The sequence below is a fragment of the Aspergillus alliaceus genome, assembly GCF_009176365.1.
Source record: "Aspergillus alliaceus strain CBS 536.65 unplaced genomic scaffold BDW43scaffold_94, whole genome shotgun sequence".
NCBI classification, from domain to species: Eukaryota; Fungi; Ascomycota; class Eurotiomycetes; order Eurotiales; family Aspergillaceae; genus Aspergillus; species Aspergillus alliaceus.
In genome coordinates, this window is record NW_022474777.1 from 40,182 (window position 1) to 64,696 (window position 24,515).

Below are 24,515 nucleotides of genomic sequence, written 5' to 3' on the forward strand. Positions count from 1 at the left end.
TTCCATTTTCTTATTATAAACTTGTGGGTTTATATATAACATGAATACCAGATTGATTTCCAATCAATCTGTCTCTATACGGAACTTATTCCCTAGATGAAGCTCTATAGTTTACTTGATCGAGCCTTGGCTCACAATATATACTATCAAGTGACGCATATAGATAGTTAAGCGACTGTCCATGAAAATAATATATTGTTATTTATATATGCCTTTTGTTATATACTCAATGCAGATCTTCAAACCCCTGCGAGCCCCCACAAGTATGAAATTGAGTGATTGCATGGTTCACGATGCGTCATCGCTATATTTTCAGATTCCGAGATAACCGAACAATGAGGCTAAGCTAGAAAGGGGACATAGTTCATGTTCCAGCTGGAATTTCTTGCACAAGTGTTAGAGCACGAACTCCTGCTAATTGGAATAAATAAAATCTTTGATAACTCGCTGAATTACCATAAAAGCAAGCAGAGTAATATACTTTGACTTTAACCATTGCTTCCTATACAATTGTTTATGACCGCGCTAAGCCTCTACTATCAAGGACATAATATTAAGAAGAAAGGATAGAGCTTGAACCTTATCATTACACTATCATCAATTTAGCTGCATGGGCATAGCGAGTAGCCGCAACATTATACTGAAATGTTGTCCTTCCACTGCTAAGGCGATAGACAAGTGTGGCTTACAACTACCGATGTTGATTTATACGTCTTCCTGTGTGAGTAGAAGGTCCATCATCATCCTATCACCATTCCTTGCTGTACAGTCAAGTGGTATGAGCCTATCTTTATTGGTAACATTTGGGTCGAGAGCATTCTCAGCTAGGAGACACTGCATAATCAGCCTATTACTGCCATTGACAGTATAATGAAGAGGCGTTGATTAACCATCACTGGTTGCGTTTAACTCCAAATTACTCTCCGCTAGAAGCTGTTTAGTGACCCTGGAATAATCTTTCATAGTTGCCTATTAAAGTAGGGTTCTTTTCCCCGTGTCTCCGGCATTAATATCAATACCTGCCTACAAGAGTAATAGATTTACTATCGGAAGATGTCTGTTGCACGCTGCTTGGTAAAGTACAGTAAATTCAGATACATTTCTTACTATCTCATTCACATTAGTATTATTGTGGCTGAGAAGCAGTTTAACCATGCACATGTCCCCATTCTATACTGCTAAATAAAGTGGTTAGTACCCAGAGTAATTATAGGTATCAATATATGCACCATGATGAAGTAGCATACTCAGAATCTCTATGTCTCGGGCACAAATGACAGTACATAGAGGTGGTTAGGCCTACTTCACCTGACCAACACGTGGCAAAATCTCAAGATCTTGTTGGTCCAGCAGTAATTTTACTATTGCCATATCGCGTTCCAGGATAGCATTGCGTAGTAGAGTTATGCCATGGAAATCACCTATATTAGGATTGGCACCGTGAGCTATGAGAAGTTAAGCTGCATTAATACTTCCGCATTCAGCCGCATACCATAAGAGAGTGCGCTGGGACTGGTCCTGTATGTAGAGGTTAACTTCTCTTCTGGAGAGAAGCAGCAAAACAGAGGCCATAATATTTAAGACAACTGTATGATAGAGTTGCATCCTACCATACTTATCTCGAGAATTCATATTAACCTTGTTAGTAGCAAGAAGGATTTTGGCAATATCTATATACTTGTTGGCTACTGCTACTGCAAGTGGTGTCATTCTAAGAAAAGTATCTTAAACATCGATATGGAGGCCTTTGTATCGCAACAGTCTCACAACTGCAGGCATCTTTCCTGCATATACTGCATGCCATATCGCAGTTTCCCCATGCACGTTTCGGGCATTCATGTCAACACCCTCCCAGCTTAATAACAGGTCAATCATGGACTCAGACCTAAATGCTGCGGCAATAATAAGAGCAGTGCTTGTTTTGAGCACCATATTTCAGGAGTTCCTCTACAACCTCCCATTTATTATACTTTGCAGTATAATATAAAGCTGAGCAGTCTTGTTGCTTAGCACAGGATTAATAAAGTAGTCTTCATAGGATGTTATAAGTACCCCGCGTGATACATGCAAAAGAGAAGATATCTTGTGGGTCGTCGCACTGTTCTGCAATGGAAAGGATAAATTCAGAAGATAAATTCAGAAGGGATATCGAGTTCAATAGTAGTTAAAGGGAGTTGTATGGCTTGTAGTCACAGCTGCACTAGTGCGGTGAACTGAATAAGATTCCTGAGTGAAAGGAGAGAGAGAAAATAATTGAATATATCATTAATTAAAAAAGAGAGGTGTGGTAAGTGCTTTGAACGGACCTTTAAACAAATTAGTAATAATAAATATTAAAAGCCTAGCCTTATATAACAAATAAGGTGGTGCGTACATGCTCGGCTTTTTTTTTGGCTGCATGCTTTACCCTGAGCACCCTGAGAGCATGGCACAGGGGATAGGGAATGGGAATTACACATCCACGCTGTGATGGACCAAGGGCCATTGAGAAAACTATTTCTTTAAATTCTTTCTATACTCTTTGAGGCTTGTCTTTGAGGTTTGTATAGTGTTCATCCAGAGAGCCAAGGAAAGCAATGAAAGAGGGTGACATTCTGGAGAAACGATCCTACAGGGCCTAACAGCGCTATCAAACCCAGAAAGGGTGGAAACTAGATCCAGTGGCAGGAGCAGCACCAAAGCAGCTCGCTTGTCGATACTATCAGCTTAAGGTTGGGCACGTAGCAATACTAACCTACCTGAATCAGATAGGGATCCGAGTCTCACCTAGATGTCAAAGCTGCCACTCTCCACAGGGAACAACAGGCCATTTACTGATGGAATGTAGACAATGACGCCACCAGAGACGGGCCTTGTACATGGCACTAGTCATGGCAGGAGTATCACCACCTGGATAGGGAGAAACAGCCCCAGAATGCCGCCTCTTTGAGAATCAAAGGGCCATGAAGGCCCTAATGATCTTCTTGGCAACAATAAATATCGGCTGCTTCCCAGGAGAGGCAGCTAGGGAGATAGATAGAGCCCCTAGGAATAATCTTTAGGGCCTAGAACTAGTAGAAGAAGCAGAGAGTAGAGGGGGAGGATAGTGGAAAAGAGCAATCTAGGCACGCCTAGATGATGCCCAACAAGTGCTGAATACTGAGGAGGGCATAGCCTAAAAGCTCTGGCGCAGATAGGCGGCTCGGGCGAGGAAAAGGATTAGAACGAGCACACAAATGATAGAGGGGGCTGATAGGTCCCCTAGGAACCATTTAGAGGCAGTGGCCTAAGCCACCGCCTAGGCACATGTGTCTGTCATAGCCAACGGCTCGATATGGACGTTAAACTTGATTAATAATAATAATAATAATAATAATAACAAGAGACATTCTAAAAGATTCAGGCTAGCATTAATACAACTACTCTGCCAATTCTTTTACTCCTTGACTGTAAAGGATTACTTCTGGGATTAGCAATTCGATACGTAGGATCTTTCCACTAGGTAAAAAGATCCACTATGATCAACTCTAATCGGAGTTGATTTCCCAGGCGCGGTACATATAGTATCGCAACTTGCCATCGGGGCCTTAAGCCTAAGGCTTACCCGTGACAGACAGGGCTGATAATTAAATTAACTTAGGTAAAGAAGAGAGCTAATAATCCTAGGTATCTAGGATGTATACAAGATTTTTTTGTTTACAAGTATATCCCCAGCACCAGCACTCCTAGTTGTACGGGCCCTGTGTATAACACCCTAAGCAAGGCTTGTACCTCTTCATGGTGCTCAGGACAAGTAGCCTCTAGCTACGTCGTGAAACCAAGCAGGCCATCATGTATGTACATATTAACCCGCGAAAACTTCAGAGCCGATTACAGATGATACTGATTTGAGCTCTCGATCGATACTCCCAGACGCTCCCAAAACGCCTCAACATTCATATCCTCTTTTCCACTTCATTCATTGTTAGCTATAGGAACATAACCGGGAAAGAGACCACTTACTCAAACTTCTTTATAATAGTGGGCTCAGTCTGTCCTTCTGCCTCATTTGGATTCCGGAAGATCACATTATATTTCTACGCGCGGCGAGTATTAGCATAGTAGACGTAGAATCTTCATTGCAAAAAGAACCTACCATTCCTAGCGTGAGATGAATCGCCGCGGGCATTCGGGGAAAAACATCCTCGGGATTCTTCCCTTCAATCAATGCCTGGATGTTCCTCGCAACAACCGCTGCCTGTGCCGAGCCGGGTCGAGCAGCCTTGCGCAGCCCGGTATCTGCAATGTCACCGACTGCAAAAAGGTTAGAGTACTGGGGGTCCAAGAATTGCATCGTGGGCCTAATCCGGATAAAGCCATTATCGGGGTTGATCAGCGATTCCTTCGTTGAAGGGATGAGATCGCAGATAAGGTTGTTATTCGGTGTTTGGCCAGTAGCCAGAATCATGAACTCTGTCGACAATTGTGTTCCATTGGTGAGTTCGACGTTAAATAACCCTCTGTGCTTGGGATATCCCTCAGAGGGGATCTTGACGCGAGACCCTGTGACGAATCTGGTAAAATATGGTTAGATAAAGGTATATACTCGTTGCTCGGAAATAGGCTATACTCACTTGATACCAAGCTCGTCGAACCGCTCCTTCACGAGATTATGCAGCCCTTCGTGAAACCCGGGCATTAACTGGGGGCGAGACTGCACGACAGTAATCTCCTTATCCGGATAATACTCCTTCAAATCCGTGGCCATCTGCACGCCGACTGCACCACCGCCAACAATCAAAATTGACTTGGCGCATTTCACGTCATTTTGGTGATTCTGTAGATATGCAACGGAGGAGAGTTTGTCATCCCTCCTCATACCCGCCGGTTGAACGAGATTAGTACCAGTGGCGACAACGAGGTAGTCAAAGGGGATTTGGCGTGAGCCTTGCCATTCACGATCTAATATTACATGCCGTGGTTGTACGGATAGGGCCCTGGCTTGCACAATCGCATGTCGCACTGGGTTTGAAGAGGTAGGGAAGAGCCCAGTATACGGAATAAAGGCTTTATGTTCTTGTCCTGGGACGATAGCGAACCGAGGCTGGTGAGGAGATGTCTTGGTCAGCTAAATCAGTGAGGCCCTTGAGATCGTGCATACTTACGAAGGTGAAGAGGTGGTGGAAATGACTGTGGGGCTCGATCAAGAGGACCTGTGTCCCATTGTGTCAGAAGGCTACATCCGTAGGATTACGACATTTAAGCCTACCCTATGCGTATTTGGTAGCACCTTGGCGAGCTCTTGGGCTGTCGTCTGAATCGGAACTTCATGTTAGAGGAAAAGGTAGATAGAGAGTCTTCAGTCTATGGACGTGACCAACCTTTCCCACATAAGACCCTCCAATAATGATAATATTTCTAAGTGGGCTGGCCATTTTGGTGTACCCTGGATGTAGAGAAAATTAGTAAAGAGTTCAGGGGGGTCCCTGGACGTACCTCTTTATGTACTCGATCAGATAAGGGATTTAGAGCGGAAAAAGACTCTGCCCTGGCTTCTCATTGGCCAGACAACTGCCGTCCTCAGCGTGTTCCGTTATCTGATCCTCGGAATTACTGTTTTTGGTAGGGCTCATTATCCCCGAACCCCGGAATGGCCACGATGATTCATATCTCGGATGCATCTTTCCGGGTTGTCTCACCCTAATCCTCGGAAAAAGGCATTGCCTTTCCGTCATACCCACGTCCGATTAGCTAATCCGATGGGCGTTCGTGCAAAGGAATAGGTCTCCATACGGATGTGATCTCTCAATGGCAATTGTGTCTCTTGCTAGCGACTGAGTCAAACTACCGTCTGCAACTTAGGGATAGTATTGACATGAATGTGCGATACAGCTAGAGGACATCATTAGAGAACTGCAAAACTCCAGTCACATATACAACATTAACCGATCTTAACAAAATTCAAACCTGTTGTGTTCCTTACGCAAGCAAGCGTCCCGGACCGTCTGAAGTCATCCTACCAATAGAAGTCACTTCGCTCTGATACGGCTGACGCTCTCGCAACGTCTTTGTATGTCCGTAACCCTGAACTTTGGAGGTCTAACCGGCTAGCTCCTAAGTGGGCTCCGCAAGTATGATCATACCGTGGGAGGGACGTTCTTTTTTTCCAGCTTTGCTCTCACCTTCAGATCTCTGAGGGTACCAATACCCACTTGCAAGCTCAGACAAGAGAGATATCCTAACACACTGGGTGCAAATGTTGTTCCGTATAATTATTCACTCTGCATCGCTTCAACTTTAATAACCCCCCAAAAGTGCCTACAAGGTTAGGAGGACCTCTTATGTTATGCTTTGGCGGAGTTGTTGAATTTGGGGGGTTCACACTAAAGACTGTAAGAGATTTACTTCCATCTTTTCTATACATACGTAGTCTTAGACAGGGTGAAAACAGTCTAGGGCTGTTGATCATGTCGGTCTGATGATCTCCATGTTGATACCTCTCACACAGCATTTCGGATGGCCGATCCTTTGGGCAGCTGAAAGGTATTAAAAGCAAGAGCAGGATCATTGAAAGAGGTAGGGAAGTCGATAAATATTACGCAAAATAGAAGGGGGAGATCCACACCAAATAGATTGATGGCGAAGATCTAAACAGTATCTCTTTGTGAGAATAGAGGGATTTTCGAGTGGTATAAGAGAGATGACATACGTTTTGTAAACAGTGGATCAGGCTAGCAATGTGTGAATAGCGGCAAAGATACTTTCCGAGATCCAATTAAACATAATATGCGGAGAAACTTCAGTCCTCGAATCATTCGACGATCAATAAATAGTCTCAGCCGTTCTCCACATCCCCCGCTTTTGGCCATCCCTGGGGTACTTATTGCTTGTTCTTCCTTAGCTATGACGCCTGCAGATATTGTCCCAGAGAACTCACCATGGTCAGCTTCAGAATTGTCAACCAAGTTGCTCTCGTAGTGGCCCTTCTGTCATCATGCACGCTCGCTTCAGAACTTCACGTGGAAACTACCAGTGGCCCTGTGGAGGGAATCTATAACACTTCCACGAAATCCGTACGGGCGTTCTTAGGCATCCCCTTTGCCGAGCCACCCACAGGAACAGCCCGATTCAAGCCGCCGATTCCGAGGAAGCGTTTCAATAGTCGTATCGATGCTTCGTCGTTCCCACCAACTTGCCCGGGACAGTATACCTTCTCCAACGAGTCGGTCTGGAGTGTCTTGCCATACCTGCCGTGGGACACTGACAACATGTCGGAGGATTGCCTCGCGATCAATATCTGGGCGCCCGCGGCTAGTCATAAGAAGCAAAGCGGCAAGGCCGCGGTGATGATGTTCACCTACGGCGGAGCTTTCACTCAGGGCGGGACAGCGGTCGCATTCTACGATGGTACGAACCTGGTTGAGGACAACGAGGATATAATCGTCGTTTCATTTAAGTGAGTTATTTTCAACTGGAATAATGCAGGAGCTCGCATATCCTCACTACCACTACAGTTATCGTGTCTCTGTTTTCGGGTACCCCAATGCACCCGATCTTGCACAGCAAAATGCTGGACTCCTCGATCAGGTTGGTTACTAGAATTGGTATATTTTATCTCAATCTGTAACAAGCACTAATGAGTCAGAGACTCGCTGTTGAATGGGTACATCGTAATATCGCTCAATTCGGTGGAGACCCCTCCAAGATAATGCTCTTTGGTCAGAGCGCCGGGGCAGCTTCTGCAGACCTATATACCTACGCGGTTGGTATCATGACTGGCTTGATGCGTAAAAAACAAAGAATTTAACATTATCTTTCCATATAGTATCCGAAAAATCCCATTGTTCACGCCGTTGCTATGCAATCCGGCGCCGCAGGCTTAATTACAAGTGACGATGTCCACCATCAAAATTGGAAGAATCTATCTAGCGCCTTGGGATGCAGTACCCTAAGTTGCATGCAAACAAAGCCATGGGAAGAGATCCTCGAGGAGGTGTCTTCGGGGCCCTACAAGTTTAATCCGGTGCAAGACAACGTAACGGTATTCCCCGACATCGAAGCCCGTTCTAAGCAGGGCGGGCTCGCCCGTCTGGTAAGCGTCCAACGCGTTACAAATATTCAAGCGATGGATAATGGAAAGTCATGGTCTAACATCCCCAGCCGACGTTAATTGGAGGCGCCAACCGTGAAGCCTCAGCGTACTTTAATTTAAGCTCGAAATCCATTAATGAGACGCTAGTATATACTGCGACACAGCAGACGTTCAACTGTCCCATTGTCCAAACTACGACTGAACGTCTCGGACAAGACATTCCAACTTGGCGATATCTGTACCACGGAAATTGGTCGAATATGAGCCCAACACGATGGCTCGGAGCGTACCACTCCAGTGATGTACCCATTGTCTTTGGAACGTACAACAAGTCAACGATTAAGAGCCCTAGTCCGGGAGAAGTTGCAGCGAGTAAATATATTCAAGGTACGACTATCTTATTACACATGAATCATCACTAACTCATCTAGGCGCCTGGGTGGCCTTTGCTAAAGACCCCTGGCACGGGTTACATGCATACGGGTGGCCGCAGTTTACCTCGCAGAGTATGTATGCTCGCTATATCATCTATTGATTACTAACTTGGATACCTTAGACCGGTCCTTGATCAATTTAGCACTAGATAACCGCGCCACGGCCACGATAACCTCTGCGGAGGAATGGGATTCGCAATGTCACAAGGGGAAGTTTGTTCCGTGATCGATGTTGCACAAGTGAAGAATATATTTGACATATTCAACTTATATTAGATATATACACTCTGGGCTGAGCCAGTTGTATATGTAGGATGTGAAGGTACAATGGCGTAAGGCTTGAATGGGGAGATCTTGGGTACATCACTCAGTCTTTATATACTTCATCTCCAAAAAACCGCCCCCACGAGAAGGGGTAGAGGAGCAAATAATACATTGACGCCTTAGGGGCTTAGAGCTTAGACGTATAATTAATCCCAATGAAGAAAATAGTGGGCTGAAGTCAGTTGGAGCCTACTGTGTGAGTTGTCTTACACCTGTCTGATGATCTCGCGAACAATCCTATCCGAAATGCCCGATGAATTCCCAATACTAACCGAATGCGCAGAATGGATCTGGAGACAAAGCCGCCGATTGCGAAACAGCTACGCAAATGAAGATTTGTTCCAATATCCAAAGCCGGATGTCGTACCTGCCGGTGAGCGACAGTGTCCACATGTTCTGATCTAGCTGATCAGCTAACCGCCGACTGTTGAAGGACACGCCGTATCAAATGCGACGAGACGCCGGGATGGTGTCACAACTGCACATCCAGCGGGCGACAGTGCGAAGGCTATGATATACAGCGGCTGCCTCGTACTCGATTGCCGAACTTTGGGTCAGCCAAATCGATACTTCTATCCCACCAAGCTGGGAAGATAACGTCTGACGAGCGCTGATGCTTTTCGTTCTTCCAACATCGTACCGTTCCAGCAATCATTGGATTCTTCGACTCGGACTTGTGGCAGAGGTCGGTTCTGCAGATGAGTACCACGCTGTGATAGCGATCGGTTCGATGCAAACTGAACTCGAGGTCCGTGGTATGCCGTTAGCCACAGAAGATCTAAGGAACTATTGACATCGTTTTGCGATCGAGCAATGCGGAAGGGCATGCGCGCTTCTAAATGTACGTTCCGCGTATCAGGACCTAGACCTTCGCCACGTTATAGTTGTATGCTGCCTTCTATTTATATTATGTGAACTTCTGCGTGGGAAAAATGAAACCGCCTGCATGCATCCGCGAAGCGGCTTGTGGACCCTGCATAACACTCCACGATTGCCCGATCCTCTTGTGCGTCTGCGATAGATTTAGAGCAGTGTCTCGTTGATATTTTCTCCCTCTTAGATATACAGGCAGCATACTTTAGCGGGGGAGGCTTGGTACCCCCATTAAAGCCAACCCCGGCCCTGACGGAGTGGGGTGAGGAAGAGATGAAAGCATTTGAAGATCTTCGTGATGCTCGAAGGACATGGGGTTCATTGATGTCGTCCAGTTCCCTACCACCATTAAACTCCTTCCCCCGGCAGAAGCCAGAGCCAGCTATGAACCTCTCGCGCAATGCCTGTCTAATCTCAATTCTCAGCTGAGGCAATTTCGACGAGCATTTGAGCCTTTCTATAGAGGCATGTTTGACCAGCGTAGTAGTGAAGACAAGAGAGGCGCAGATCTCCTTTATGCGTACTTTCTATCATTGTCGATCATCGGGGGAAAATGTCTTCTCGATCCCACGAAAGAGCTAATGGAATACCATACTCTCACCTTAGAGAGGATAGTATCTCTGGCTGAAGCAGTCACAGATAGCTTCACAGATCGCCCCAGCATTTTGCTATATATGGGAGTCATTTTCTGTTGTTCTTTGTTGTGACTGAATGTAGTGATGTTATGATTCAGTGGAAGGCGATCAGAGTGCTGCAGTCGTAGCCACATCGTGAAGGCAACAGGGATTCCAATATTTAGACTAGAATGGCGGTTGAGATTATGATAGTCTAGCCAGAGCCACTGAACAGCAGTGATCAATCTTCCCGTGTCGGCCGCGACCAAACGGTCGCTCAGATGCTGTTCAAAGTAATTGGCGATAGACAGGTTGCAACACTGTGTTTTCCGGCTCCAGGTATAACGGGACTGCCTCTAGCGAATCTCACGTTCAACGCTGTGATGATGTACGAAAATCCCTCTGCCTAGCATGGGCACGTTGTTACTGTTTAACTCGGCAGGATGATGAGCTTGTCTATGGATCTGGATGGTATATGCACATATATAGGCAACCTTCAACAAGGACAACACCAGTCCATGACATTATAAACCCGCTCTCTTCAACAAGTACCGCCAATAACCAATAGCAGGTCATCCATGATCAAGTACAGCTATCATGGCATCTATACTATTACTGCGAGCTCGTCAACTCTTCACCTTTGTTATACTTCTGCTGTTGACCCTTGTCTACTCTGAAGAGGCCTGCCCCTTGCAAACCCCCTTGTATCCGCCTCCCCGAGATCTTCTCTCCAGCAGCGACGTGAAGATGGCTTCCCAAAATCTCACCCAAGCGATTGAAGCAGCCATGGCTAGTGGAATGACTGATCTCGGCCCGTTGACCATCAACACCACCACGTTCGGAGTCAAGGTATTCTCAGCGCACACGTCAGAGTCAGTCTATGAGCATCTATACACCTCACCAACGTACCGTCCTGCATCAGGTTCTGGTACCAAATACCCGACTCTAGACAGCATTTATCGGGTTGCCAGTATCTCCAAGATGTTGACAGTTCTAACTCTACTGGCACATGACGGCTTTACCCACTGGCACCATCCTATTATCAACTTCATTCCAGAACTAGATAGTTTGGCTCACAAACGCAGTTCCCGCATTCAATGGCGCGAGATTACCGTTGGGGATCTGGCAGCACAGCTCGGTGGCATGCCTCATGATTGTAAGTTGCTCCACGACTTTCCGCAAGTGCATATAACAGATCTAATGACAGCCTATAGACGGGTTCGAGGATCTAGCGGGTGAATATAGCAACGCGGAAATGATGGCAATGGGTCTTCCCTCAGTTCCCTCCGAGGATGTCCCGTCTTGCAGCCAGGGCGAATCCTTGAATCAGGCCAATCCCTGCGACAGAGAAGGTTAGTGAAATCGATACGTTCTCAATGTTCTCTAAAGTGCGAAAGCCTTCATCTTTGGGCTCGTTAAGGAACATCTGACGTTTCCGCCAGGTATGGCGCCGGCCTATTCGAATGCAGCCTATCAGCTCTTGCGCTACGTGATGGAGAATATTACCGGACTAGACTTTCCCTCCATGTTTCAGAACAGTATTGTGAAGCCTCTGGACCTCAATTCAACAAGTTTGCTCAACCCCTAAAGACCCTAACTTTGGGATAATCCCAGTGAACGAGACGGTCAGTGTATGGAACTTCGACTTAGGTGACGGCGATGCGTAAGCTACTTCCTCCTTAATGAGATACCAGAGCTAACGGGTAGTAGCTTCGGGGGTGTATACTCAAGTCCCAATGATCTTGTCCTTATCGGCCGGGCCATTCTCCAAACCCTTTCGGGCTCCTCGCCGTTGAACATCTCATCCACTCTGATCCGTCATTAGCTGAAGCCATCAAGTTATACCACCAGCTTCAAAACCTCCGTCGGGGCTCCCTGGGAGATCTACCGTTACGAACTACCAAACCGATCCAATCACGCCATCGATATCTACGCCAAAGCCGGTAATCTCGGAGCCTACAGCGATATTATTGTACTGGTTCCAGAGTGGGAAGTTGGTTTCGTGATAACAGCTGCTGACCTTCCGACAAATCCCCTTCCGAACGTATACGCCTTGGCAGACCTAATCATTGATCGGCTATTCCCTGCCTTCGACAAGGCTGCACAGAAGGAAGCCAACAGAGCCTTTGCGGGAACATATAGAGCCCCGGAGGTGAGTTGGACAGTCAAGATTACGACTGATCACTATAAGCCTGGACTCCAGGTTACCGAATGGGTGAGCAATGGGGTTGACTTTTTTCAGTCACTTAGAGCTCTTTCAGGCCTTCAAGGTCTAGCTGTTAGACTATATCCCACTGGCATTGAGGAGAAGGTAGATGGAGAAGCCGAGAAGAATGTATATTTTCGGTCTGTATTCGACTACAGTGTATCTGTGCGACCTAAGGGAGTTATCTCTTCGACCTGTCAGTCCTGGCTCAGTGTCGATGGATCCAAGGTGGGGAATATTGGCGTGGATGAATGGGCGTTTAGTATCAAAGAGGGGCAGGCGCATAGTGTCAGACCCCGAGTGCTGAGGAAGGAATTGTATCGGGCATAGAAATGGTCGGTCCAGCATAGCCTCTTATAGGTTGATTTTCGTTCTTTCTTTTCCGTTCACCTTTCTGTGCATCAATCGGCTCTATCGATATACCATCACATCTAATGTAAAGTTTAATATCATATCTACCGGGCAAACTCCAAATCACTTCAAGTCAGCCCAGTTTATCCAGTCTCTTCTTCCTCCCTTAAGCTTTTAGTGCGATATAGCTCGGGACTCTGATTCAGAATCCGCCCCCAACACAGTAAGGCAAAATGTTGGCTAGAGAATCGATAAATAGTGGGTCTAGCGTATCACGATCCCACTAAGCAAGCAGTATCTAGTCTATGCGACCCATCAAATCTCGCTAAAAGCCTGCACAGGAACTCTTCACGGGGGATAATATCAAAAAAAAGGGCCTTAGTCGCTTGACTCTGTTCGGGAAAACCCCCCATTACTGCTCACAACAATAACTAATTATGTAAACGATTAAAGCAATGGCCCCTTGGCATTCTGCATAGAATTACGTATGGCGAATAAGGAACCATGCTTGACTTGGAGACTTGACCCACGATCTCTAGTAGCTAGCCAGTGCCAATGACCCATTCATATCAAGGCTGAAATCGCGGATATGTCTCACCTGGCCCAGTATCTGGTGCTTGCTTCCCAACACCTCTGTATCGTCTAAGTTGTTGGTTTTCATAATTTTGAACTGACTAGTTGGTTAGTGCCCAGCGAGTCCTCCATAGCAATGTAACCCTATGTTCAGTGTGCAGGACACAAAGCTATAAAACCATGCAAGTCTCCAAAAAAAAATGTCGATTCTCATGCTGGGTTGTCTAAATCTTCTGAGATACTAAGACCCGCGATAATGAAAGCTTTCAACTACATCTGGTTCTTGGCCGCCGGCCTTCTGGCTCGGGTTCGTTTCATTTTCGGTCCTATCCATATCATCCTCCCCTAGTCTCTTCTAACCAATCACCAGGCCCAACCTGACGAATCCCCAATCGAGGGATACGCCATTGAGGAGTTCTCCTGGGAAGTCGAGACAACACCCGGCGGCCCGACCGTCGTCCTGAACGGCACAGTCGAACAAGTCCTCTCTGAGCTGCGCAACATCAACCCCAACTATGACACCGAGTTCGCCATCCCCGCCGATGAAACCGAACAGCCTGCCGAGGAAGAAGACTCTTCCTCTCACCTGACCAAGCGCGGTGATGTTAAATGCGGGCATTTCCCCGCTGCTACACAGGCCGATATTGATAAGGGCATCAAGTACTTGAGGGGAGTTCCTGGCAAGCCCCAAAGAGGACCCGGCCCCGGCAGCTGCGGCCAGGTCAGCTGCTCTTGGTCTTCGGCCATTTGGTGGTGTAATGATGTAAGTATCTTGAGGAAACCCACTTCTCCTTCTGTTTTGGTGTGATGTATGTTGACCAGAACCAAAGAACACCTTCACCAAGGTGCTGCCCAGCTTCAACAATATTGCAGATGGGGCACAGCTTATCAAGAATACTTGTCTCCATGGTGGTCAGACCTTTTCGGGTCAGGATTTCCATAATGATAAGTGGAATACTATTGTCCGTTGGCACAAGTGCTAGATAGCTGGGGATGTGTGTGCCGATGGATTTCTCATGATATATCATGGATATTGCTAGTTCCTAAAATGCTATACTCTGCTTGTACCTATTCACTTTAAGGCAGGATTGCTGTATTCCCTGTTGTATCCTTGACTCCAGTAGAGAGAGCAGTGACTTTTGTTTGGCCACTTTTAACAGTCTGAGAAGCGGCCCACTCTTCAATTTATATACTCATATTTCTACGAAGATATGATTCCATACTACCCCCCTTAAATCCAATCAAACTCCGCATCATCAGGTTGCAGCAACCTCGCCGTCTGACATATCCAGTTCCTCTCCATATTCCTCTCACGAAAAACATCCTCATTCGCAGCCACCCGCGGCGCCAGATTCGACTCAGCCTCCCATAACTCATCACTATCGGGCGGCGAAAACCGCAAATCAGCCAAAGAAAGAATACTCCTACTCCGTAGACATGATTCATGGCCCCTCATCCCACCATCCGACGCCCGAAGGTCCTGAACCCGACACCGTCGACAGACCTTATACAAGGCCAGAGCGAAACGCTTGACTTCCTCTATACCGACCCAGATAAAAACATCCGGGACAGGGGTGGAGTTGAGATGGGCGACTATTGAAGGGTAGAAGAGCATGTCTTGCTGCAGACAGCTTTGGACGAGGGCGGCTAGGAGCTGCGAGGGGATTTCGGGGAGTGTATGGGTTAGTTCAAGGCCGACTTGGTTTTGGGTGCCTTTTAGCATCGCGAAGATGAGATTTAGGAGTATGCCTTGGTAGGTTACCATTGGCCATTTGGATGAGGTGAGATGGCGAGTTTGAGCTTGTGAGTGGTGGTGTTGGTTTGATAGGTCCCATTGGTTCTATAAAATAGGTTTAGTTTCTGAAGCCTCAGGGCTGCTGGATCAAGAGCGAGGTGGAAGGCTGTCAATGTAACTAACCCTTTGTTGGTTGATGGATAAGGTGAGCTTCTCATGTAGTTCCACCGCTGCTTGTTGGGCATTGCTTTCTCCGGTTAACCATAAGCCTATCATGACGACGGACTGTCGGAGGAAGGCTGGCTCATTATGTGGGCTGAACGTTGCTCGGTGGATAAATGGCCATCTTGGGTGAAATTTCTCAAAGTAAGCCTGGATATATGGTAATGTTCTCGAAGGACTTTTCTCAATCGATTCCGATCTCCGAATAGGACCCAAATTTGTTGAGGGAGCGTGTCCGGGGCCTGGAGGTGATCGTGTGAAGGAGCATTGGATACCACGTTTCACGCACGCTTCACATGGTGTCCCCTGGCATCTTGATCGCCGCGACCGACAGTAATTGCATGCTTGGGCGGCACGGCTCTGGGATATTTCTTGGTTCTTGTGGTTTATGCGGATATGTTGGCGTAGAGTGTCACTGGTTTGGTTAGTTGGGGAGTTCCAATATCGGCTGCACCTCATTGAATGCGCCCGGGATTGCATATTGGGTACTACTTGCTTTCGAGAAAACACTTTGTCGCAAAAAGAACAGCCAAAGGGCTGCGTTTGAACATGGCGTCTAGCGTGTCGAGTAAGATGTTCTTTGCGCCGATATCTTCGGCCACACGCATCACACTGAAACAAGGGTTCTGATGTGACCATTCTGCAGATTATCCTTCGTGTTTGACAGTTCAGTGTATAGGAGCAGACTCTTGTGGCTCTGAAGCTAATCACTTGTCGACAGCTATTTTATGTATTTACTTGTGAAGACGAGGCACGGCAGCCCAAATATGCATAGAAATCATCGAGGAACAAACTGGGATGCCGATGGGATACCGAGAATTTATGCCAAGGACGGCTGGCAATAATAAGCTTAATAATGGGTGACCGTGGTCCACTTTCTACTACACGCTTCAATGAAAGTAGTACTTGTAGATACTTCCTTTAGTCTTACGGATAGAAAACGACAAATTTCAACATAAATAATGTGAGAACTCATATGTACAGGCCTAATGGACGAGCAAATCCCATACTCTCGACGCAGGTCGACGATATCAGCGCCTCTTTCGTTCATGTTTAATGCGAACCCCCTTCTCATAAGTACGCCATTTCTCCAAGACAGCCTTCCTCCTATCTTGCGATGCAGCTTTAGACTCTGCCAATCCTTGCCTGATTCGCGATCTCACGATATAGCCCTCCCGGTTAGCACCATAAGAATGCTCAATGGCTCGGTGTACGCCATTCAAGGGATAGCCAATCAGCCCCCAAATACCTATATTATGTACAAACTTGATCAACAGGTGGTAATATCACACATTCGGATGTAAAGCTCACCGGCTTGAGGCTTAATAAGGATGCCACCTAGACCTTTCCCCACTCCCTTGGTCATTCCACTAAGCCCACCGTCTTTCCAGCCCTGGCTGGGTTGCATTACTACGCCGGTGATACCATCATACATACTGTACCCAAATTCCTAGGCCAGTCAGCATGGCGTACTGTAACAGAGAACCAGGAGATCCACGTACCTTTCCAGCCGCAACAATCCCAGACCTGACGCCAGTGACCTCAGGTGTCTCACGCACAGTCTGGTCATTATAGCAGCGCGGTACATTATGAGCAGTCTGGGAGACCAACAAGGTTATCCCCATGGGGACCTCAACCACCCAATTCACTATCCTACGACCGATATAACTCGTATTGACCGCCACGTTCTGCAACAGATTCCGTTTGATCACCATGGACGGCGTACCAGCCTGCGTCTGGGACGTCGCCGCAGACGACAAACTAAGCGAAGACTTCCCGTCGTCACTGGCTTGTATCTGATCTCCTTGTATTGATCCATTCGGTGGTGCGACAGAGACACCCGGCGCGAACATTGCTTGGCGCGCCTCACAGGTGGGCAAGCCATAATTCTCCGCGAAGCGATCCGCAGCAGGGGCAGAGATATTCTGCACAGCGTTCACAGGCATATCGACTAGCCCGGTTAGAAAGTTGCTTATGGCGCTAGTGAACTTGTCGGCTCCGGCGCAGCCCTCGGTAGTATCGTAGCGTTTTGCGCGGTACAGTTTCACATCCTTCGGGTTGAGTCTCTTCTCCTCGACTAGGACGGTGGCTGCGAACGCGCTGAGGAGAATTTTCGTTCGTCTCACGCGCCAGACAGCCGGTCGATCCGGACATAGGGAGCATTGGACGCGGCGGAGATCCAGCTGGCGGTGGAAGCTCTCTAGGCTTGCGTGAGCGCCATTCTCTGCGCGGATCTGTTCGCTCAGTTCCTGTGCTTTGGCCATGGTCGAAGGCTTCAGGCAGAAGTGGATGGCGTCAGCCAGACGGTCAGCGGTGAGCTTTTTGTACGGAATTGGTGCAGGGCCGGCTTCGTTACGGGCAACTAAGCCACCCCAGAAAGGCTGGTCTCCGAAGAATGGGACGATGGTAGTTGGTCGGCCCAGAGCGAGGCCGGAGGCTGTGGTACCTGCGCCGCCATGGTGGACGACACAGGAGACTCGCTCGAAAAGCCAGTCATGGGGACAGTTTCCGATGAAGAAGACATCTGAGCGGTTTATCTGCTCGGCTCCCAGACCGCCCCATCCCTTTGAGATTAATGCACGTTGGCCTGTCATTTCGACGGCATCGAGAATAGTCTGGGTAAGGGCGTCGGGCTCGTCTACTACGATGGATCCAAAGCCAATGTAGAGTGGTGGTGGACCTGCGTCTAGGAATTCGGCCAGGTCGCGGGGTGGAACGTAGCCGGCTTTCGCGGGTAGGAAGTTGAAACCCGTTACGTCGATGTACTCCTGCCAATCGTCGGGCTTTGGCAGGAGAGACGGGGACCTAAGATATGTATTCAATGGGTCTGTTCATGTGCAGGGTAAGAATACGGACCACATATAAGTGAAGGGGACGCGCAAGCGGGTGACCAAACTGGGAGCGCGCATCACATCCAGCTGTTCCAATCCCAGCTCGAAGCGACGGAACTGATTGATCAGATCGCCGACTCCTTGCCAGATGATCATCTCCGTCAGGATGTAAGAGGCGAAATTCGCTACCGACGCCTTTGCATCGCGAGTGCTGATATTGGTGAGGTTGGCAAGGGGGTGTGGAAAGGACTGCGTGGGAGACCATGGCATTCTAGAATAATCAGTATCCAAAGCATCAGAGACTCATGCAGGAGAAAACCAACGTAAACATCAAATGCAACGGCACGGCCAATTTCTCCGCACAGTGGACGTGCGCAAAGCTCGGCGGGTTCGCAATGATCGCGTCGGCCACAAACGCCGGCGCAGTGATCGGGTCATCGCTAGTCAAATCGATGCCTTCGCCAGCCTCAATGCACGAGCGCCAACATCCCCCAATCATCGTCCGTATCTCCTTGCGACGTTTCCCTATGGCACCTTCTCGCAGCGTCTCCATTTTCGGTATAAGGCCTGTATTCTTAACCATGAACGACATAAGCTCGGCCGGATCGCCGCCGATATTGAAAAACTCCAGGTCGTGCTGTTTAACAAAGTCCCGGAAGACCAGGTGGGTCGCTAATCTCACGCGATGTCCATGTCTTTTTAAGGCTTGCCCCAGTGCGATAAACGGTTGTACGTCGCCGCGCGAGCCCACGACATGAATGACCACATTTAGTCGCGGTGGGAACTCAGCATCCTCTCTTCTGATTTGTGATGGGCGGCGTGTGGTCTCTCGCTGGATCGCTTCCAGAAGGCTGACTACCTGTGGATCGTCATCGTTCAGTGCGATCTGCACGCGGCCATCATCTAAGTGACGTTAGATCCCATCGTATTTCCTTAGTAGGAACTATCTCGGACCCGTTACACGTGCATCAGCATCGAAGCCATCGGCAACGTAGCGCTCGGGCCCTGGAGCAAGAGCCAGTGGTATATTCGGCGCCGCACCGTGCGCCATTTGGACAATCGGATTCTTCGCTAAAACAATAATGAAGGGTGCAATCGAATCATTGGGTTGTTTAAAATGAAGTTTCGGTGGCGAAGTTAGGGTTGCCGGATGACGTACAAGACTGGTCGAGACAATTCTTCTAGAATTTCTGCAATATGCTGGCGCATATCCATGCTGAAAACTATTTGAGAAAATATCTCCCTATTCACTGCGGTTAGAGATCTGCTAAGTGGTACGCACAGGCCGCCATTCGTTTCAACAGACAAGCTTTACAGAGGAATGTGACGCTCAAACATTGGAGGATGGCTGACTCCATATCTAAAGGAAAGATGGTAGAGACCTTAGCCTTTTTGGAACCAAGGATTGGAGGATTTATTCTTTGGTCCACTCAAGAGGTATCTGCCATCAGAGCAGTAGTTAATATGCTAGAGACACTATCATCGCAAATATTCACGCAGTGAATTCGATAAAAGCAGATGTCTCTATCAGAGCACATCATGTAGTAGACAAGATACTGTACAAGAAGAGAAACACGCAAGTGCAATAAAATAATAGACATCTGGGAAAATCAACATGAATCATTGCTTCTCAAGCCTGCTCGCGTCGTCCGTATCCAATGAGTCCTTAGGACCATCTACTTCCACCAACATGTTCATACTCTTTTCGATACGGCTGTATTTCCGGAAACACAAAAAGAATACAATCGCTGCCACGAGCATAGTGGCACTGAGGGAGACATATTCCACCAGGACCCTAGGATCCACAGACACTGCCGAAAGCGAAATCCCAAGGGAGGATCCCACCGCGCCAGTCATCAGGAAAAGTGCCATAATAACGCTGCGCATGGACTGCGGTGCCTTAGTATACGCGTATTCCATCCCGGACAGCATTGCAAGGAGTTCAGATATGCCAATCAGGGAATAGACGGGGATTTGCAAGAACACGCTGATCTGGTTCAGAATGTCAGGCGGGTGTGCACTCCATATTCATGAATCCATAAACTTACCTTGCGAGCCGGAGTGGCGCCCTCACAACCATCAGCTGTAGGATTTCTCTGACATGGGGAGGTCTCGTAAATTACTGGCTCTAGTCAGTAAAGTGGGAGAGGTATTATGGGGTCTGTCCGCATACGTTCTTGAAGACCGCCAGCTAATGCCATCGCGCACGCTGTCACAAAGAAACCGGTCGTAATCCGACTAATGGGATGGAATGCAATGTTATATCGACGCAAACCAGGGTAAATGATGCACTCGCTACCATCTCAATTAGCTTAGCCATCACTATATCATGCAAAGACATTCATACAAAAGGGGTATGGCAAGTAATATAGTAATCGGGTTAAAACACCCCACTATGTTTGTCAGTCAATCTCCCGCTCAAACACGATCACGCAACACGTACTCATATCGTTCGGTATGCCATGTGTATCCATAGAGGCAGCCATGCTGACCAAATTGCTATTTCCCTGCCCGTTGCAAATCCAATATATGGGACTGCCTAGGTTAGCGCTCCATTGTGCTGTTTGGCCGATTCCGAAGTTGAACCACATACAATAGCAAACTAGGCCAACAATCAGTATAAAGCATATCTTTCTTCTGATCAAAGGGCACTTACAATACACGGCAGGCTACAAGAGCTCCTTTGAGTTCATCGACAAAAATGCCGTCCCATGACACGGACACACCTGCCTTCTCCAGCAATGATGGCCTGGCGGCCTCGAGGTTTCCTTTATTTTTGATGCCAATCCATAATACGCGCATTGCTTTGATAATTGCGGACCCTTGAGGGGGGCGAACGACTATTGAGATCAGCATTTGCAGCCAAACGCGAATAGCCATACTCACTGTAACGGGTGCGACCTGCCAGGAGGGCCAGCATCGCCAGGGTCCAGAAGCATAATGGCAGCATAAATGCCGCCCAGAAGTCCACTTTAAGCTCAATCCACGACACGGGAAGCACTGACAGCGCGCCTAGGTTTATCACCCTGCATATCATGTCAAAAATGAGCCAAACAGTGGAATGTAATATGTTAACAAACCAGTAATACCGCGCATATATCGTCTGGGTGGTAACGCTAGGATCAACCAGCACCTGCTCGCCGCTCTTCAATGTCTTTAGACGCTCAGGGCGTCCCGCATACTGCTCAGCAATCAGGGGGGCTACATTGCTCTTGATTGCGCCGGTGCTATAAAATCTTAGTGTTATGCCGTAGTCTTTCGTTGTTGACTCTTACCCCAATCCCACTAAGGCCAACGCCGCCATTAGTCCGGGGAGACCAGCTCCATTCTCCAAGCTCACTGGGAGGGAGGTAACAAAGAGGATGAGCACTCCAGCTGCCGAAAACCTTCCGGACCGTCAGTATATCTCTTTCGTGGGAGTGAGCATCATACCCAGTCCCCAAAACGATCGTATTGAATCGACCAAGAAAAGTATCTGCCACAATTGCCATTAGGATTGGAGCGAAGTAACACCATCCGACAAAGGAGTAGTTCATTCCAGTCGCTAATTTCTGGCCCTGTATATATATTTTATCAATCAGTCAAGCCAAGGATCAGTGTCACATCGGTCTGACATACCATTCCGAGGGCTCCAGGGTGCATCGGATCGTCCCGTGCGTTCTGAATATAGTTCTCTAGTATCTGTCAGATATATATGTAGCGATGGGATACATTGATTACTTACGCATCGGCGCCGTTAGAGACCGATATGTGAATCTTTCAGCCAGCTCCGCAACGGCCACTAGGAATATATCGAGAGAGATGTCATCACAAACGTGCCTAAGGCTCGATCGCTCTGTCTCGACTGAATCCAAGGATTCACATTCGACAGTTTTCGGTTTCATAGTGGCCTAGAATCTTGCGAGGACACGCTTCTATGCATCTGTCTCCAGTCATGTTAAACATGAGGGCCAGCGGAGATATTTAAATCAGGAAAGGACTCATAGAGACAACATCAAGTCCTCCACTAGTTTATTCATAGTGGGTCCGGCCTTACAAGCTCAGGAATGTATATGCGTGGACTGGAAGTCTAATATGGATACAAGGTATGTGTTTCTGCCAAGATATCAGGCAATCACTATCGTCCTTCTTGGCACATAAATATGTCGTTAAATATTCCACGTAAGTTTTCACCATGATCAGCATCACCAGGGAGTACTGCAAACAGCTTACATTGGCCATCTGTTGTGGTATGGCTGCAGAAGGACATGTATCATGTATTGACGATCGTATAACCAAGCTTTCGCAGCCCTGTAAAACATTGATCGCCAAAAAAGAAAACCAACACCAGGTGATGATCATGATGTCTTCGATAGGTCAGGGCTTGTAGTGATGTCACCAGGCCGTTGATTCTCTTCAGAAGCAGGGGCATATCCCTACTCAAGGAGCTCCAGCATCTGGAATGTGAGTAGAGGGGAATCGTTGCCCTATATGTACCAGGCAGTGTTGATTGGATAGTCAAGTCTCCTTAAGACCTTGGCTGCAAGGGCACATTCATGAACCTCCGCACATCAACGACTTAACTCTCGGCACATTCGGAATCTATGAGCTTGACCTCACAGGCTTGGGCCATTTGGTTTCCTGCCTCGGCGTATCATCAGAACTAATACCGAGTGGGATAACTGCACAGCAATACAGTGTTGATTACGTGGCATGTCTGGAGAGCATTCTCCTGAGGATTGTAGACCAGCATTTCTCAGCTTAACAACGTTCTCTCATGGACTATTGTCCGTGAATAGCCATATAGCCACTACCAGTTCTATCTCATCGACCACAGAATTTGTACGTCTCCGTGATATCATTGTTTCTGTTTACACTATCCATAGACGCGCCTATGGCTGACAGCGTCCAATACAACGGAGCAACTAGCCTATGCTGTATAGCTCAGGAAGAACTTTTTCTCTTGGGAGACGGTGGAGCTCTTGTTGGAGAATCCTGGGAACAAGTTGAGGAGTAAATTTTCATTTCAAAAGTGCGACTCGTTGTCGCGTTAATCGCACCATCACTGTGGTATGCGCATTATATGTATCCCTGGGCAGCATACCACGGCTTGGCGATCATCTTGGTCAGTTTCACCTTACGCTTTTAGAGGCTAAACAGCCCTATTGTTTTCTGATGCTAGTGGCGTATACAAAAGAATCCACAGCGGACAGATAAGAGACTCAAAATGAGCTTAAGTCATTCACGTAGTCATAGTCAAAGGTCATGGGAAACTCATCCGCTTTGTCTGGGAGACCAGATATGGACACAGGTATCGTATCTTCTCGGCCAATGAACATACGAATGGGCGATGATCAAAACTAGTTCCAATATAACGGAGACCCACGCGACCACTGGGACTCACCGCACATCACCTTTTTTCCTTTTGATGCCCAAACGGTGGTGGTGGTCGTTCGATGCATCAATGCCCCAGGCCATATACACTAGCTACACGTGACCATGACATGTCTCTTCACGTGCCCTGACCCCGTGACTCGGTCATTCGGTTGAACTATTGACCCGGAGCCCTCCGGGCGGAGTGACCCTTAGATTGCCTAATGCGGCAACACGGTGGTGAACTGGATCTATCGGTTTCCTCGGTGAGTCTAGTGGGCTGCTAATGACCTGGGTCCCTGATTGTAAAGGACTTACGTGTAAGTCTAGACTCCTGGATGGCCAGGTTATCAGCCGGGGGAGGGATCTCTCTCAGCTGGTCACTGTATTGGTATCCCAATCCCCGTCGACATCGTGATGGATTCTTGCCCTATGGCAGACTCTATATCAACGTTGTACTGTAGTTGGTGGGTTGGTGGTATGTAGGATCCGCGGGGGTAACAGATGGATCTGATATTATATGATCTTGACATCATTTGGTAACATCGTCTTTTCTTCTATTTGATTCAATACTCCATATATCCACCCGATTTCTTCTAAGTGGATCGTATACTAAGGTACTGCTTGCGGTCATCATCACATTCCAGTGCCCAACAGTAGAACTAGCACCTAAAGATTCACTTTTGATCTTTTCTCCTTGATTCTTAGGTTAATTCCGTTCATCCAAGTTCATCGTATAACGATTGACGTTTTGATCTACTACTATTTTTTTACCCCATAGATATCAATGAGGTCGGAGGAATTCGGGCATCCATTAAAAGAATAACAAAAAAAAAAAAAGTTTTCTGGACTCGTTTGCGTCATATATATATATATATATATGGTTGTGTCCATTTCATGTGTTCCTTTGATTGATATAGAAGCCTTTATTGCCTGTCAAGGATTGGTGG

The 24,515-nt window shown here is 47.5% G+C and overlaps 7 protein-coding genes across 7 annotated transcripts; 3 read left to right on the forward strand and 4 right to left on the reverse strand.

Annotated features, from left to right (window-relative positions):
- Positions 1 to 3,688: 3,688 nt before the first annotated feature.
- Positions 3,689 to 5,478, reverse strand: BDW43DRAFT_294636 (NAD(P)/FAD-dependent oxidoreductase). Its single transcript, XM_032043974.1, has 8 exons — positions 5,455 to 5,478; positions 5,340 to 5,404; positions 5,228 to 5,272; positions 5,124 to 5,171; positions 4,593 to 5,062; positions 4,115 to 4,532; positions 3,982 to 4,055; positions 3,689 to 3,931 (listed from the first exon to the last, which is right to left on the reverse strand). Exons 2-8 carry the CDS (start codon positions 5,391 to 5,393, stop codon positions 3,850 to 3,852), a joined length of 1,191 nt encoding a protein of 396 aa, XP_031894065.1. The 5' UTR covers positions 5,394 to 5,404; positions 5,455 to 5,478; the 3' UTR covers positions 3,689 to 3,849.
- Positions 5,479 to 6,834: 1,356 nt separating this feature from the next.
- BDW43DRAFT_294639 (carboxylesterase family protein) lies at positions 6,835 to 8,829 on the forward strand. The gene is made up of 7 exons (XM_032043975.1): positions 6,835 to 7,414; positions 7,473 to 7,545; positions 7,604 to 7,720; positions 7,784 to 8,050; positions 8,119 to 8,437; positions 8,482 to 8,556; positions 8,607 to 8,829. The coding sequence occupies exons 1-7, from the start codon at positions 6,897 to 6,899 to the stop codon at positions 8,708 to 8,710; spliced, it is 1,473 nt and encodes a 490-aa protein (XP_031894066.1). The 5' UTR covers positions 6,835 to 6,896; the 3' UTR covers positions 8,711 to 8,829.
- A 2,063-nt stretch (positions 8,830 to 10,892) lies between these two features.
- On the forward strand, positions 10,893 to 12,831 carry BDW43DRAFT_304769 (serine hydrolase domain-containing protein; the record flags this gene model as incomplete). The annotated part of the gene is made up of 6 exons (XM_032045664.1): positions 10,893 to 11,451; positions 11,510 to 11,647; positions 11,693 to 11,866; positions 11,910 to 11,958; positions 12,006 to 12,086; positions 12,135 to 12,831. 6 exons carry the CDS (start codon positions 10,893 to 10,895, stop codon positions 12,829 to 12,831), a joined length of 1,698 nt encoding a protein of 565 aa, XP_031894067.1.
- An 850-nt stretch (positions 12,832 to 13,681) lies between these two features.
- Positions 13,682 to 14,408, forward strand: BDW43DRAFT_317027 (uncharacterized protein; the record flags this gene model as incomplete). The annotated part of the gene is made up of 3 exons (XM_032048443.1): positions 13,682 to 13,732; positions 13,796 to 14,188; positions 14,256 to 14,408. The coding sequence occupies 3 exons, from the start codon at positions 13,682 to 13,684 to the stop codon at positions 14,406 to 14,408; spliced, it is 597 nt and encodes a 198-aa protein (XP_031894068.1).
- A 248-nt stretch (positions 14,409 to 14,656) lies between these two features.
- Positions 14,657 to 16,021, reverse strand: BDW43DRAFT_304771 (C2H2 type zinc finger domain protein; the record flags this gene model as incomplete). Its single annotated transcript, XM_032045665.1, has 3 exons — positions 14,657 to 15,225; positions 15,340 to 15,797; positions 15,879 to 16,021. The coding sequence occupies 3 exons, from the start codon at positions 16,019 to 16,021 to the stop codon at positions 14,657 to 14,659; spliced, it is 1,170 nt and encodes a 389-aa protein (XP_031894069.1).
- Positions 16,022 to 16,413: 392 nt separating this feature from the next.
- Positions 16,414 to 19,264, reverse strand: BDW43DRAFT_324109 (glycosyltransferase; the record flags this gene model as incomplete). Its single annotated transcript, XM_032049886.1, has 6 exons — positions 16,414 to 16,631; positions 16,694 to 16,832; positions 16,885 to 18,187; positions 18,239 to 18,484; positions 18,537 to 19,116; positions 19,168 to 19,264. The coding sequence occupies 6 exons, from the start codon at positions 19,262 to 19,264 to the stop codon at positions 16,414 to 16,416; spliced, it is 2,583 nt and encodes an 860-aa protein (XP_031894070.1).
- A 405-nt stretch (positions 19,265 to 19,669) lies between these two features.
- On the reverse strand, positions 19,670 to 22,553 carry BDW43DRAFT_294644 (putative POT peptide transporter). The gene is made up of 14 exons (XM_032043976.1): positions 22,426 to 22,553; positions 21,938 to 22,341; positions 21,832 to 21,887; positions 21,646 to 21,770; positions 21,489 to 21,599; positions 21,294 to 21,440; positions 21,100 to 21,239; positions 20,870 to 21,053; positions 20,807 to 20,815; positions 20,657 to 20,748; positions 20,561 to 20,606; positions 20,387 to 20,508; positions 20,262 to 20,335; positions 19,670 to 20,205 (listed from the first exon to the last, which is right to left on the reverse strand). The coding sequence occupies exons 2-14, from the start codon at positions 22,095 to 22,097 to the stop codon at positions 19,834 to 19,836; spliced, it is 1,638 nt and encodes a 545-aa protein (XP_031894071.1). The 5' UTR covers positions 22,098 to 22,341; positions 22,426 to 22,553; the 3' UTR covers positions 19,670 to 19,833.
- Positions 22,554 to 24,515: the final 1,962 nt, after the last annotated feature.